Source organism: Dicentrarchus labrax, unplaced genomic scaffold, assembly GCF_905237075.1.
Source record: "Dicentrarchus labrax unplaced genomic scaffold, dlabrax2021, whole genome shotgun sequence".
In the NCBI taxonomy this organism is placed as follows: Eukaryota; Metazoa; Chordata; class Actinopteri; family Moronidae; genus Dicentrarchus; species Dicentrarchus labrax.
Window position 1 is genome coordinate 3505186 of NW_026136716.1, and position 16376 is coordinate 3521561.

Below are 16376 nucleotides of genomic sequence, written 5' to 3' on the forward strand. Positions count from 1 at the left end.
TCATATAACACACACTGGTTCTGATTAAATAAGGAAATGATGGTAACTGCTCAGCAGGTTCACATACTTCCAAGCAGCACCGAATTTACTGAACTTCTCTGTAAGTGGTGGAACAAAGAACTTTTGGATGCAAACAGATGACAATGAAAAGTGATTTAAACCAACATTTTCCTTTTAATAAGTCTGAGAAGTTCTCATGAAATTGTGAGTAATTATTTATTTGTAATAGACTGCAGGATGATTTCCTTAGATTGGGGGCCAAAAAAAATGTATTGGTACAACTGTAAATAACAAAAACCTTCATCACATTAAATTTTAAAAACTTAGGAGGAAACATGCATTTCCCCAATTCTAAATTGGAGTAAAAGTAATTGAATTATTATTTAATTTAACAACATGTTAAATATCTCTCAAACAGACAAACATGATCAACTGTACAGTGTTGGTGAAGATAATGACATTTTAATGATTCAATAGTACATAAGCCATCCAGCCATCAGATTTGTTTGAAATGGCACCAATAATACATTTAGTAAAATAGTCTTTGAGTCAATTACAGACAGAGATATGATGAGTGTGCAGCAGTCAGTGGGTTCAATCAGAGCTGATATTTTCACAGTAAAGCGTCAGTCTTTCTCTCCGTTCACTTGCTGCTGGCAGTGAGAGCTGTCCGCAGTGTTTGTATGAAGCGATGAACGTCGTTGAAGGAGTTGTAGAGCGGCACTGGAGCGATTCGCAGCACAGACGGTTCCCTCATGTCACACTGAACAACACGAAAGGACAACGTTACAGTTCAGAAACAGGAGAACGTACTCTATGATGACATTCTGACTTCTTTATCTTTTTCTTTTAGATTCGCTCTTTCGGTGGGAAGAATGCAAAGCACAAGGCATGCTGGGTGAACCTCCAGCTACAATTCTTGAAGAGAAGAGGTAACACTGTTTGGATCTGTATAGGGCTCATTACTGAAATCCTGTAATTTAGCAGTGTGTAGTTTACCCATTTATTGTTTTTATACAGTGCTGCTTCAAAGTATGTGTATTTCTATCATTTCACAGTTATTTCTTTAAATAGAATAACAGATGTATGTTTATTAAGTCCATATTATGTAATGAAAAGACTTTTGTAAACTTTTATTGGGGCAAAAGTGAGCGAACCCTGAGCTGCGTTGCTTAAAATGAGCCGATAAACACAATCAGCTGGCACAGAATTGTTCACATTGGGCAGCACATTATTTAGCTTGTGGTCCATCTGACCTTTATACAACCACAGACAGGTGCAGATAATCAGCCCCATTATTAGCAGTATGCACAACAGCTGTGTTCACCCTGCTTGTCAGAAACTCCACCTCTTGGGAAATGTAGTTTAAGTGCTATGAGGCCTACAAATAGAAGCTATACTTGTTACAAAACCCACAGGAAGCACACACTTATCCAACTGTAACAAGAGAACACAGATAAAGAATATTTATTTAAAAAGAGAACGTTAAACCAAATTTCTGTTGTTTCACCATCATTTCTTTATTCAATCAGAACCAGTGTGTATTATATGAAGTAACAGGTGTATGTCTATCACTTCCAGGGGCAAGAGTGAGTGAACCCAGGGCTGCGTTACTTAAAACAAGGTGAATACAATCTGTTGACTATAATGAACTCAGAGAGACATGCTGGGAGTAGAGCTGCATTGGTTACAGATACAATGTGACAAACAACTTTATAATGAAGGATTGCACTTAACTTGAAAAACCTTTAATGAGGCAGCATGTCTCTATGGGTTCATTATAGTGTGTATGTATTATTATATATTATATATATAATATATAATATAATATATAATATATATTATATATATAATATATATTATATATATAATATATAATATAATATATAATATATATAATATATAATATAATATATAATATATATAATATATTATATATTATATTATATTATATATATAATATATTATATAATATATATAATATATAATATAATATATAATATATATAATATATAATATATAATATAATATATAATATATATAATATATTATATATTATATTATATTATATATATAATATATATAATATATATAATATATAATATAATATATAATATATATAATATATAATATATAATATAATATATAATATATATAATATATTATATATTATATTATATATATAATATATTATATAATATATATAATATATAATATAATATATAATATATATAATATATTATATATTATATTATAATATATATAATATATAATATAATATATATAATATATTATATATTATATTATATATATAATATATTATATATTATATATTATATTATATATATAATATATTATATAATATATTATATATATAATATAATATAATATATAATATATATAATATATTATATATTATATTATATTATATATATAATATAATATATTATATATATAATATAATATAATATATAATATATTATATATATAATATATTATATTATATATATAATATAATATATTATATATATAATATAATATAATATATTATATTATATTATATATATAATATAATATATTATATAATATAATATAATATATTATATTATATTATATATATAATATAATATATTATATATATAATATAATATAATATATTATATATATAATATAATATAATATATTATATATTATATTATATTATATATATAATATATTATATTATATATATTATATTAATATATATAATATATATAATATATTATATTATATATATTATATTAATATATATAATAAGTGTGTGGAAGGTACTCACAGCAACACCCCTCTTCTCCAGCTCCTGGAAGACCTTTTTGATGTGGATGGAAAAGCAGAGTGAGAGCTGACAGCCTCTCTGCTGCGGGTCAGAGGGCGTGATGATGCGGACGTAAGGTTTGTCAGGCTGGGCAGGGTCCTCAGAGAAATAATGCCGGCTCAGGTACTCCAGGTAACCTGTCAACAGGAGGGACTTCCTGCGCAGTGCCTGCATACTGGTCTGGTTGAACACCTGGCAAAATCAAAAAGGGACTTCATGTAAAAATGTGTTTGTTTCTGTAAATAAACTGACCTGTTCTAAAGACTGTGTTTTATTACTCTACTCAATGAGGGTCTTTAAATACTAACTGATCATTTAATAAAGACATATACATTTAAACTACTACTACTGCAGTACCTCGAGGCTGGCCTGCAGGGGGCAGACCAACAGGATGGGCTGGTTTGACAGTCTGAAGCCACTCACTCCAGGCTGCAGCTCCAACACTGAAAACACCATTAAAATACATTTAACACACATTCCTGTACAGTGTACATATTGCCTTAATATTCTCTCATGTTATTGTCAATTTTCCATTGAATTCTATGCTTAGAACGTACTTGCTTTATATATGTTTCTTATTAAACATCAATATACCAAGGTAAACTCCTTCTATGTGAAACCTGCATGTCAATAAACCTGATTCTGATTCACAACCTGCTGTATAAACATCAATTCTCTACCTAGAATAGTGCAGATGTAATACCCAGTGAGACCACAAGGTGGCAGCAAATCACAACCTTAAACTCACAGCAGTGCCTACAGAAAGCTGTGGGGTGCAGCTGGGTGTCTCTCTTACCATTGTTCATCTTGAACCGAGTCTTCAGATCGTGTCCCCACCATCCCAGCAGCCTGCAGGAGACGAGGACACGATGTTAGTATTGTATTTGTGTATCACAACAATTCACAAAGAAAAGACATTAATTAAATAATATAGTTATGACAAAGACCGAACACTATACACATTATTTAGTCTGACAATGTGTTTTAGCTGCTGACATGTTCAATCTGCTTAACTTACAATTAAATCCAGTGGTGGAAAGTCTATTTACTCCTGTACTTAAGTAAAATTCTGAGTTACTTGTACCTTACTTACTTTAAAACCTCTAATGAGCGTATAACATACAATGTGTGAAGGCAAACTCACATATTCTTAAGTAGAAGTTCAAATACTTGTGAGAAGGATGCAAAATAATTGGATAAAGAAATCAATATCAAATCAATATTTCCCTTCAAAGGCATTCAAACATAAAGTCAGAAGCCTGTTTTCAAAATGTAAGAATGAGAAAAAGTACAGATATTTGTGTAAGAATGTAGTAAAAGTAAAAAGTTTAAATAAATACTCAAGTAAAGTACAAACACCTGGAAAAACTACATAAGTACAGTAATGAAGTATTTGTATTTTCCACCACTGCCTTCAGTATAAAAGATTAATAACATGAGCTCTGCTGCAGCTACAATATTAAATACATTTAATACAATATCTTTAGATGTTAATGCTTCTATAATAATATTACAGTTACTTAAATTACTTATCACATCCTGGGATTCATATTTTGTAAAAAAGTGCTTTTTTTATTCGTTAAAGTCTGAATTTTGGGGAGAACGGACACAATCACCAATTGTATGTAGAGTAATATAACTAGTAGTGTAACTAATTACTGTTGGCAAAGTAACATTACTTTTACAAAGAGTAATGAGTAATAAATTCCATTTGATGAGTAACTAGACCAACTCTGATCACATATAATGATAATATTAAACAACCATTCTGGCTGCATAGAGAGTCCTTGATACTGAAGAGTAAATACTTCTAACAGAGGATTCATCTCTGTGTGTGTGTGTGTGTGTGTGTGTGTGTGTGTGTGTGTGTGTGTGTGTGTGTGTGTGTGATCAGTGTGTGATCAGTGTGTGTGTGCATGTGATCAGTGTGTGTGTGTGTGTGTGAGAGAGAGATCTGTGTGTGTGAGATCAGTGTGGAGATCAGTGTGTGTGTGAGATCAGTGTGTGTGTGAGATCAGTGTGTGTGTGTGAGATCAGTGTGTGTGTGTGAGAGATCTGTGTGTGTGTGTGTGTGTGTGTGTGTGTGTGTGTGTGGGAGAGAGAGATCTGTGTGTGAGATCAGTGTGTGTGTGTGAGATCAGTGTGTAGATCAGTGTGTGTGTGTGTGAGAGATCTGTGTGTGTGTGTGTGTGTGTGTGTGTGAGAGATCTGTGTGTGTGTGTGTGTGTGTGTGTGTGTGTGTGTGTGTGTGTGTGAGAGATCTGTGTGTGTGAGATCAGTGTGTGATCAGTGTGTGTGTGTGTGTGTGTGTGTGTGTGATCAGTTTGTGTGTTCAGTGTGTGTGTGTGTGTGTGTGTGTGTGTGTGTTCAGTGTGTGTGTGTGTGTGTGTGTGTGTGTGTGTGTGTGTGTGTTCAGTGTGTGTGTGTGATCAGTGTGTGTGTGTGTGTGATCAGTGTGTGTGTGTGTGTGTGTGTGTGATCAGTGTGTGTGATCAGTGTGTGTGTGTGATCAGTGTGTGTGTGTGTGTGTGTGTGTGTTCAGTGTGTGTGTGTGTGTGTGTGTGTGTGTGTGTGTGTGTGTGTGTGTGTGTGTGTGAGATCAGTGTGTGTGTGTGAGATCAGTGTGTGTGTGTGTGATCAGTGTGTGTGAGCACTCACGCAGGTTTGATGGTGTCTTTATGTTTCTCGTGGATGAACGCACCGGCCAGACCTCCAGCACCGGAGTTCAGATACTGTGAGACAGACAGACAGACAGACAGACAGACAGACAGACAGACAGTATTGATTGATGTGTCTGTGTGTGGCAGAGATCAGGAACAGTGTGGATCCAGATATCAAACTAACTTTTGCCACCCTTTGGATCAAGGATGTGACTCCTACAAAATAAAAGTCTTAACGTTAACTTTTTATTATGGGGGTGGGTTTTTATTTTTACTTTTATTTCTTATTCCCACACACACACACACACACACACACACACACACACTTAACCACGTTATGCTCCATGTTCTGTATGAATACATGAATAAGTGAACACATGAGAGCAGGGTCAGCTGACCTTGTAGGAGCACCAGCAGGCGAAGTCCACTCCCCACTCGTGCAGCTTCAACTCGGCGTTCCCGGCCGCGTGTGCGCAGTCAAAGCCCACGCAGCATCCCTGACGGACAGACGGACAGACGGACGGACAGAGAGGGCTTTTATTATCTGTTGCACTTTCTGTTTTTGGGCTCGTACGAGTGCACCGAGTCACATTTACCAAACGCTTCTAACTTCCCGGCCACCTGTGCGTAATGGAGGGCGTGGTCAGGAGGTACCATATATGGTCATAGTCCGGTTTTTTACTTTTACATCAAATTCAAACGTTTAACTTTTAAAATAAATTTTAAAACTTTTTGTTGACCGTTTAAATAATTAACTTTTCTACTTTTTTTTAAGTTTTAAAACCTTTTTTTTCATTATTTGTGCGCTTGAAAATTATAAAAAATATAAAATTATATTTATTATCAGTCAGTATATCAATTAGATATATATATATATATTAAATTATAACAGTTTTTTTCATAAAGAAGAAAAGTGAATGTTCATTATATTCAAAACTTTTTTGACTTAAAACTAAAAATGTGAACAAAGTTGCCTGAAAATTAGGAGTTTTCTGAGAATTCTGATAAATGTAGGACTATATTATGATTCAAACTTTACAATCAAACAGGACAACAGTGAAAAACGTGTGTTTGGATAACAGCAGACTAACTGCACATCCTGCCAGTAGTGTGGACCGCAACATTCAAAATAAGGAAATTGGTGAACGCCGCAAGTTCTCCTCAATCAGATGTACGAGCCACTGTTGTTGTCACTGTGTTTACATGTAAATAAACAAGTGAACCAGTGGTGCAAAAAACACTCTTTAACAAGACTACAGTCTACAAATACTCCTGCATTCAAACATACAGAAGCATTACTATTAAAATATACTTAAAGTAGCAAAAGTATGCTTCTACTCCACTTCGTTTGTCTGACAGCTTTAGTTACATTACATATTCAGATAATTGATATAAAATCTAACTTCAATAACAACCCAGCAGTACTTAAAGTCACTAAAATGAGCTCCACTTTTACCAGCTGCAACATTAAAGTGATGGACACACTAATGCCTCAATAATTATAATCCAGTATAATGTATAAGATTCTGAAATGGGATGTTCTGCATAATGTGGAGCTACTTTTACTTTTTGTTCTTCAAGTTTATTTTGAAGTTTTGTACTTTTACTGAAAGATTTTGAACCATTTTTTTACTTGTAACAGTACTTTTACACAGTTTCTACTCTTTTTCACTACTTTATTTACTGCTGGGTAAATTAGTCCCTTAAAAAACATCTGAATTTATTGATTGATTATATTTTCTATCAATAATATGAACCTGTAATGTTACTAAATCTATCAGATAAAGAGTAAAATTGCCTTCCTGGTGGAGTAGAAGTAGAAAGAATTACAAAATGGATAAAGTCAAGTAAAGTACAGTACTTAGTTACTTTATACCACTGATGTGAACATGTGAATATATTGCAGGACATTTTCTATCATTTACGTTTGAGCAATCGATTAACATGCAGCACATTAAATCACATACACATTATAAGGAAAGGGGGGGGATAGATTTAGTGATACATATGTGTGTTACCTTCCTCTGGCCGGCCTCAGTGATGGCGGCCATGTCGAACAGCTGCCCGGTGTAATACTGAACCCCGCTGAGCATCACCATGGCGATGGAGTCGCCCTCCTGCTCGATCACTCTGAGGATATCTGCAGTTCTCAGAGTCTCTTCACCCTGAACAGCAGGAACAATCACTCATCAGTTTCCACTTTGTCTATCATGCCAGCTGACAGCAGAGTCTGTAAACTGTGGGGGGGGGCTCAGTACCAGTCTGGGTTGCAGCAGCAGCATGCTCTTCTCAGGGTCGAATCCTCGCAGTCGGATCTGAGACTCCACAGCGTACTGAGGACAGGAGAGACAAGAGAGAGAGAGAGAGTCACGCTACAGAGAAATCAGAAACACTCCACACGAGAAAAGTAACATTCATAAAGAGTTTCTTTGTTTTTTTGCTGTTGATGATTTCATGCATTTGTGCTGCAAACTCTCCCACTGCTCTGGCAGAGCTGCTTTCAAGCAAAGGAAACTAATTATTAAAGCAATAATCTTGGTCCACTCTGAGTTATATCACACTGAACAACATCAGTGTGTAGACTGAGTCCTCAAACAGCCACAAAACCGGTTTTCTTTTTCTTCTATTCTTTTGTTGTAAAGTAAACAGTAGAACGAAAACGGTGATGTTTCTTTTTTGGTTTGTTTGTTTTAAGCAACATACAACATTTTTTGCAGTTTGGGATTATTTTAGACAATATATCCACTACTTTTAACAACTTAAGTCCTCATTTGTGCAGTTAAGAAGTCTTCCTCTATGTATTCATCCCAATGTCTCTGCAGGAAACATTTCTTCAGGTCCTATTAGGGAAGCCTGGGCCAGTGACTTGAATTCAGAGATATCAGCAGAGTTGTGGGAAGGGCCAATGTCTCGGGTTGTTAATCCAGTACAAGGCGATGACTCAAAAATAAAACTGTGTGTCCTGAATAAAGTGTTGCTCTGCTGAAGGATCACTGACACTGCGTCTATACAAACCCAATACACACAATGGATTTGAGAGAGGACCTTTCTTAGCACAGATCCAAATTACCCAACATCCATAGAGACGCTGTCTTGCCTGGACACATGAGCGGTGGCGTGTTTAACTCTTACTTCACCTCCCTCCCGAGATGTTAACATTGTTAACATTTATAAAACCATTTGCATTGTGTAGAACAAACTCGGTTAACCAGCAAGTAGAGCAAAGTGCAGCAGTATAACAGCAGTGTGGTGAAGAAGGAACTAGTGGTTCAGTTTAAGGACAAAGACAAAAGGAAGGAAGGAAGGAAGGAAAACTGCTTTAGTGTCGACGTGGGACCTCGACCCGTATAGAGCCAGCAAACATTCGCAGGTTTACTCACGTGGTCTGAAGGAAAGGCCTTGCTCTCCAGAAGGATTTTGTGCCGAGCTGCTGTGGGTCTGTAGAAGGAGAGCTGCAGAATACAGACATGAAATGAGGTTGATTAAATATCTTCAATTATATTCATTTTAGTTCATGTCTGACCCCCCCAGTTCATTTTTCCCTTTTCTCTGGTGGCGTTACCTTCGCCCAGTTTCCAGTAATAGCTTTTATACTTGCTACCAACAGTATTTTAACCAAATATCTGTCAATTCCAATCACATTTTCTCCAGAGAAATCACAGATAAAGTGGCAAATAACTCACAGGGACCTTCTATCCTAACAGTTCACATACCACAGTTATTTTCCCCAAAAAAACCATGAGCAAATTATTTCTTCTCTCCAACATTTCTGACGTCTAACTGCTTCCTTTTCTTTGTCTGCTTGGTGAATCATCTTTTTCCAGGAGGTGTTTGGAAATCATCATCTGAAACTTTCATGTTCAACCCCTTGACATTAAACTGAAATCATTCTTACATTACTTTTGTTTCCTTTTCAACACAGCGTCTTAGGGTCAAATGATTCACCAAAACTAACTTCTTGAGCATCCACTTCCCATTTATTTAGCTTGATCATGAACTTCTGGCAATATGTTGCAATATGGAGAACTAAAGACATGTGTTTTGGTATTTGCCAAAAGCCTTCCAACAGAGAGTGACTGTGTCTCACCATCAGGAGGTGTAAATTCACCGTCAGGCCGTTCATCAGGGCCACCTCCTCAGGTTTGGCTCCTGTAAGAAACACAGTATTTTGTAACAATCTGAAGATACACTGATATTGTGTAATATTTAATGCTTAGCACAAACTGTTTAGCTACAGTGTACATTAAGGTATAGTGCCATTAACAAAGGCAGATTTATGTGTAGGATTTAGTGGCATTTAGCAGTTTAGTTGCAGGTCGATTCACCCTAACCCTTCCAAGCGCAAAGGAGAAACTACGGCGGCTGTGAAACATATCTACAACCAGTGTTTGATGTCCCTTCTGCCGGTTCAACATGGCCCTAGAAGACAACCCGCTCTCTCTGTAGATATAAGCAGCTCATTCTAAAGTATCAAAAACACAACAATTCCTATATTCAGCTGATTATTCACTAATGAAACATACCTATGAATATTATATTATACTTCTGCCAATAGATTCTCCTGAATGTTGCACACTGGACCCTGAATCATAAAAGTAATAATAATCTATCAATATATTGAAAGTAAACTCAGAAACTACAACTAACCTGTGTACAAAATTTCAAAATAACTCTTTAAAAAGATTCAAGAGTGTACACTGCAGCCTACCAACACACACAGACTATATGTGCGTGTGTGTGCGCGTGTGTGCGTGTGTGTGTGTGTGTGTGTGCGTGTGTGTAACGATAGATTTCATGTGAACTTTGGACCCTAGAAAAAGTGCAGTGACCTGAACAAGAATTATGAAAAAGTTGCAAAACAGGTATCTAACATACAGAATAACACAGGAATGAACAGCTCTGTTCGATTGGCAGTTAATTACAAAGTTTGATTGACGTCAAACAACCACTGTGTTGCATAATTTCCTGTAAATATAAAATAGTAGATCTTTTTTCTATACGAACCGCTAATTACTCTGGGTCTGTACGTAATTAGTATGCAGCATGGAATTGGGACACAGCTCAGCTATATTTGTTTAGTTTATAATATAAATGGCACCTTGTTTCCTCTTATTTCCTCCTTTTCTGTAGTTTTGTTTCATTTCCGTCAGTGTTTCGCCCTCCAATTGTTTTCCTTCTTTCTCCTTCTTCCTTTTTTAAAAACTATTTCCCCTTTTGTATCTGTTAGTTGTTGTTTCCACTCATGAACAGCCGCTTAATTAAAATGAATACTTGAGTGACTCAGAGAAGTTTAAAAGCCTTTAGAGTTTGCCTTTCTTGATACAAATATGAGCTGCTCTGTGCTGTATTTGCCAGATTTAAAATGTGTTCACAGCACAAACTCCCAAAAACTTCATTTGGCCCTTAAGATGAGTATAAACAGGAGCCGGGGATCAGACCTCTTTACGTTGATAAGAAACTCAATAAAACCCTCGATAGATTAAGAATGTATAACTTACAGAGTGTGTCTCTCACCTACAACATTAGCCATGAGTTCCTCTATGTTGTTCTCAGCCCACGCCCAAGGTCGAGAGCCTTCTGTGTGACCATGAACGCCTCTGTAAAAGAGCTCATTTTAAACATTTAGCTCTTATTAAAGTCCTTCTAGGAGACGCACAGTATCAGAGTTCACATACGTTTTGGCCCACTTCTCCAGCTCCTCCTCCAGGTACTTCCTGGCCATTTTGGGCTGAAGCCCCAACGAGTTTCCCACAAGGTAGATGCATTCCTGCTCGCCGTCGACCAGCGAGAGATCAGCTGAGGAAACATCAAAGAGGAACTGATCACAATCATTTTCATATGATTAAATGATGGAGCTACATATCCAGAAAGCACTTTAATCTTTGACTCACAAGGAGGTAAATCTGAGATTTTGGGCACCAGGAACTGCTCCCTCAGATGACTCAGCTTGTCATGTTTGTCGAGGTACGCAGCCACTCCTGCAGAGGTCGGACTGCAGCCCAGCAGGGTGGCAACTCGCTTCAAGGTGTCGCTCGGAGTTGAGCCGTCAAACGGGTCCATTACTGCGGGTCGGGGGGGCTGCCGGCCTACAGAGAGAGGAGTTACACCACTTATTAAAAAACATATAAACTACAAACACGCCTTCCCCCTTCAACTTTCTCTCAACCTTTTGTGGTCTGACACTGTTTTTAGGTCCGACAGTCTCACGGCCACAGCTGTTAGAGGGTTTAAGTCAAGTGAATTAGAATATTGTATGAGTTTGTTCTCTTATCTGTTACTCAAAATACCTCAGGTTTTATGTTTAGGGTCAATTAGGTGTCACAGAGGGCATACAATGTGTACCACATTAACCACAGTGTCCTTGGTTCGAGTCAAATCAGGGACCTCACAAGTCAATCCTCTCTCTCTATTCCAGAGTTTACTGTCTGCCTCTTTCTCCAGCATTGTGCATTTTCTGAGCAATACAAACAGTTTCCAGCAATCACATAATGTTTCTGCTGAAAAGCACCAAGCACTGGAGTTGCAGCATGCATTTTAAATTCAAATAAACATCTTGTACAGCATATTCTATCTGAAAAAAGGTCTCACTTTTAATCAAACTTCAATTTCAGACTGTGACATTAAGCGTCTATTTCAACAGCCTCTGTTCACTCTCAACCAGCTGGGATTTATCACTCAACTTAAAAACAGAGATTTCCTTCCTTCCTTCCATTTACTTTCACACAACTAATTCTCACATTATTTACAGTCAGTTTTTATATTAACCTCGCTAACAATAGTCTACTTTATATTAGAACTTCAGTGATTTTGCTTTAAAAAAGTCAAAGTTTACTTCACCTCTGAATACACAGTCCACTGCGTGGTTCTCAGCTGTAACACCAATAACAGTGCAGTTTTTTTGACCTGTTACCTTTTATACATCCCTGTTTTTGCTCTGAAAATAAGCTGCATGACTACTTGTTCTTTCGTAAAGTGAAACCTGGATTTTACTGAAAGCTGTAACTCACGGTTTGTAGATGAGCTTCCACCACGCAGACAGTACTTGGACTACTCTGCTTTGGAATTGCCCTTTAACCTTTTTTCGCGCAGCCTGAAGTTAATCATTGCCCTAATGAACCAGGTTTTAGACAAAACCAGAGCGTCTTTTAACGTCTATAACTCTTCACGGATCTGGTTGATTGCTGTTATTGAATGTCCTTCTGTGCAACAGGCAGGCGAGAGTGACTTCCCCATTTTTTGTGGTTTCACTTTTATGTGGGAAAACCCTGAGGTACAGTGTTGGTGTGAAGCTCCACACCTTGGAAAAAAAACCAAACTGCTGAAAATGTGATTCAAAAACAATCATTATTAATAGGCTGCAGTGACAGCTTCTTCTTTTGGTTAATCCCAAAGGTGTTGGTTGGGGCTGAGGTCAGGGCCAGTCCTCCCAACCAAACATTTCTTTATGGAGCTGGCTTTGTTATTTCGTCTCACTTTCATATATTCAACCACATACATACTTGTAAAGCCCTACAGAATTAAATTCATTCAAAGTTACTGTCTCCTCTTTTGTCTCCTGTACTTGGTTTTCTATCACATCTCCACTAGATGGCAGCAAAGTATTCCCAGACTTGAGGAACAATTCAAATTCAGCTAATATCTACTATATATATATACACACATATACTACAAGAGGATGAGAATTCTAGATATGGTACATTCATAGGGGCATAAAAGATTAATCACATATACTATATACTTGCAGAGGAGTTTTGTGGACTTTAAAATAAAATATTATTCAATAAATAAATTAAATGATCAAATATTTATATGATAAGTTCTCATTAAGCACTATGTGTGTTTAGTAAAATGTTATTGCCTGTTGATGTTTTGCTGTTTTCATATTTGGTATTAAAAGGTTGTTTGTGGTTGTCGACAGAGTGCCTTTATCAACGTTAACTATTTATATTTCTATTCATGTGGAGAAAGCAGGTAATATAAGATGTTTTGTCAGTGATTGAATGTGTATTCATTTTTGGATAACGATGTATTTTTTGTTTGAAGTTTGTTTGAGTGTGAATCTGAAGAAACCTAATGAGAAAATCTCTTATATCATCACTTCAGGGAATTAATTATAGGGCAATATAAATGGATTAAACTGTGTAGGATTGTTGTTTTAATAAAGAACTTTCTGGTGAACCTAAGACGTAAGACTCAATCTCTGGATAAAATGATGATTGATTCCCACAACCAAAGTGGCCAGTGTTGTTTCCTCACCTCTTTTTCTTCTTCTTCGTCTTCCTCATTATTCCTCCTCACAGCTCACTAAGCCGTCTGCTTTCATTTCATCACGTTAGCCGCCGCCTCCACTCCGGCTGAAGGTCATATTTTCCAGGCACACAGCATCAAACAGCGTTGGAACCTAAATTATACAAACATCGACTGCATTAAATATACAACATTGTTTTTGATGATGTGATGAAAATAAATGAAGCTTATGCATTCATTCATTCATTCATTCATTCATTAAAAATGACTGGAAGGACTTAAATTAAATGAGGAGAGCCAATCAGAGCCAAGTACAGAGGTGATGAGTGGTGTTTTTAACTAATATTGGAGTAAAACTGTAACCTGACATTGCATCAGTGACACCTCACTGTTTGGGGTAACGTCTCATAATCCAACTTGACAGAGTGAGAAAAGCAACAAATATACTTTCACTGTTTAGTTTTTAAAAAGGTGGACCTGAGGAACACCTCCAATATAAACTGATGAATCCTTACACTAGTTAGGATTCATGCAGCTTATAAAATGCTATATGTTTACACACAGGATGTTTATTTACATATATGAACATGTGCATGTTAATATATTCCCGAGGCAGCAAGGTTAGGGTAGGTAACTGTTAGTTCGGCCTTCAAACACGGTCAGACATTGTTGAGACCAGGATAAATTTGTCAAAATTTTAGTGCAAATGTCAAATTTTCAAAGAATTTCTGAGTAATGTGTATCGCATTATTTAAAGAAATCAGGGGGGAATTTAAGGATTGTATATTGTATATATTTATGCATAAAATGAGGACTGTGGATTGTGAGGAGCCTCAGTCCTTGAGAAAAATCATGAAATGTGACTGTATTAAACCTCCACCTGCGCCGCATTGTCCCCTTCAGACTTTATGTAGCTGCTCCTGAACAGTTGTTTGCCTTTAAACTACATGTTGCTGATAAATCCACTAGCATAGCCTCACATGTTCCTGTTAAAGAACAGAAGTGCTCACCTCAGACTTGACCTTCAGGAAAACTCAATAAAAAGTGCCCCTCTAGGTCAAGCTGATTGACCTTTGACCCCATCTTCCCTGCCCTCTGAGTTTAAAGATGCTGACAGCTCACTTTCAGGTCGTAACTGTTTTCCCCAAAACAAATATGTAGCGATTAAAACATTTCTGTTTTCCACAAGAGCTCCAAAGTATAACTGCAAATTAGGTTGTTGTAACTTCTCTAAGTCAAGCTGACATAATCAAAGCAACCAGTAAATATGTTTTTAACCCAGCTGCACTAAACATTTTCATTTTCAACAACATAAAATGAAGGAAAAAAAACTATTTACATTGCATGTGCGGTTAAAAACACGCCATGTTTAGAAAGAGCAAAGCATGCAGACGTGTTAAAAATGACTAATGGTTTTTTAATAGGGCAGAAACAATATGGTTGCAAGATGTTTGTGGTGCATTGTAGCTGCTGACATGCCTCTTGTATGTTATTCCCTTGTTTTTCTCACAGTAAAAGGAGGATGTGTGACATCTGGAAGCGCTCAGGAGGCAGGACTGAAACGTCCCCCTCTGTCGTTTCTCAGGGCATCAAAGGAGGCGGCAGATAATGCCTCCCCTCCCGCGAAGAGCGAGGAGCCGCCGCCACCGCCGCCGCCTCAGAGCAGGGAGGTTTTCAGGAGGTTCTCGAGAGTCTGTTGTGGATGATAGGAACACATACAGTACAGGTGTGAAAAGGCGGAGAGTTACAGGACAAATTGGGGTTGCAGTGCAGGAGCAGCAGGGAGGATGGGTTGCAGGGTCGGATTCCGCCTTTAGTTTCTGTCTCCTGTGTCATTCAGGAGATGACAGGAATTTAGAATATTTTGCTGTATTGCTAAAACTTTAAATATCTCTGGCCATTGAGGGCAATGCTGTAAATGTGCAATGAAGCGCCTGGATTTTAAAGGTATTTTAGCAACTGCATTAGCCAAAGGCAGAGGATCCCATCTGGTTATTTTATCTATAACTGAATTTGAAAAAAAAGACATATAAAAGGAGGAAATGGTGCAATTTTATTAAGCAAGTATTGAGCTTCACAATAACTACATGGTGGCAACATCTAAGATAAAGCTTATCCCATGGTCTATTAATTAAAGGTAGCGGAGGACGGCCTTAACAAAAGCCACGCTTAATAAATATATATGCTATTTAGTATTTAATGCATCTGCTTTTTGCATGAGTGTATTAATATTTGTGATGTTAGAGACGAGAAGAGCACCAATAAAAGTGAAGTTTTCAATTATGTGAGTTTAAATTTCCTCCCTTCTTATAAAAAGGTTGAAAGGTTTGAGAGCAGCCAGGACAGTTTTATATTTCATTATTTTTCCTCCTCAGGTGTTGACAAAAACAATCTCACCACAAGGTCTGTTGAGCGTCTGCTCCAGAGCTGTTGATTGAATCAATCATCTTCAGCTGTTGGAGCCCAGTGGACATGAAACTATCTGTTTCAATTCTGTAAACTCACACACACAAACAAAGGCCCAAACTTACCCACACATGTCCAATCCAGCTGAATGTTGTTGTCTGAGATCCATTTTGGTTTAAAAGTAAATTAATTAATTTGTTGAGAGATGA

General features: G+C 36.7%; 1 protein-coding gene and 1 long non-coding RNA gene across 6 annotated transcripts in view; one reads left to right on the forward strand and one right to left on the reverse strand.

Moving 5' to 3' along the window:
- Positions 1-3116, forward strand: part of LOC127378925 (uncharacterized) — a 64556-nt gene extending 61440 nt beyond the window's left edge. For both annotated transcript variants that reach the window (XR_007888218.1, XR_007888217.1), the window contains 3 exons: positions 854-932; positions 1582-1624; positions 2837-3116. This is a non-coding gene — a long non-coding RNA (uncharacterized LOC127378925). The remainder of the gene's footprint in view (positions 1-853; positions 933-1581; positions 1625-2836) is intronic.
- kynu (kynureninase) lies at positions 155-15381 on the reverse strand. 4 transcript variants are annotated; one of them, XM_051428303.1, is made up of 15 exons: positions 15272-15381; positions 13771-13915; positions 11406-11600; positions 11190-11310; positions 11029-11111; positions 9602-9663; positions 8895-8966; positions 7773-7847; positions 7533-7679; positions 5913-6011; positions 5513-5586; positions 3651-3703; positions 3212-3297; positions 2816-3046; positions 155-763 (listed from the first exon to the last, which is right to left on the reverse strand). In XM_051428303.1, the coding sequence occupies exons 3-15, from the start codon at positions 11572-11574 to the stop codon at positions 644-646; spliced, it is 1392 nt and encodes a 463-aa protein (XP_051284263.1). In that variant the 5' UTR covers positions 11575-11600; positions 13771-13915; positions 15272-15381; the 3' UTR covers positions 155-643. The 4 variants fall into 4 exon arrangements, with proteins under 4 accessions (XP_051284263.1, XP_051284264.1, XP_051284261.1 ...); XM_051428304.1 differs by lacking the exons at positions 13771-13915; positions 15272-15381 and adding an exon at positions 12522-12708 and having other exon boundaries at positions 155-594; positions 631-763; XM_051428301.1 differs by lacking the exons at positions 13771-13915; positions 15272-15381 and adding an exon at positions 12522-12708.
- Between the last annotated feature and the right edge of the window lie 995 nt (positions 15382-16376).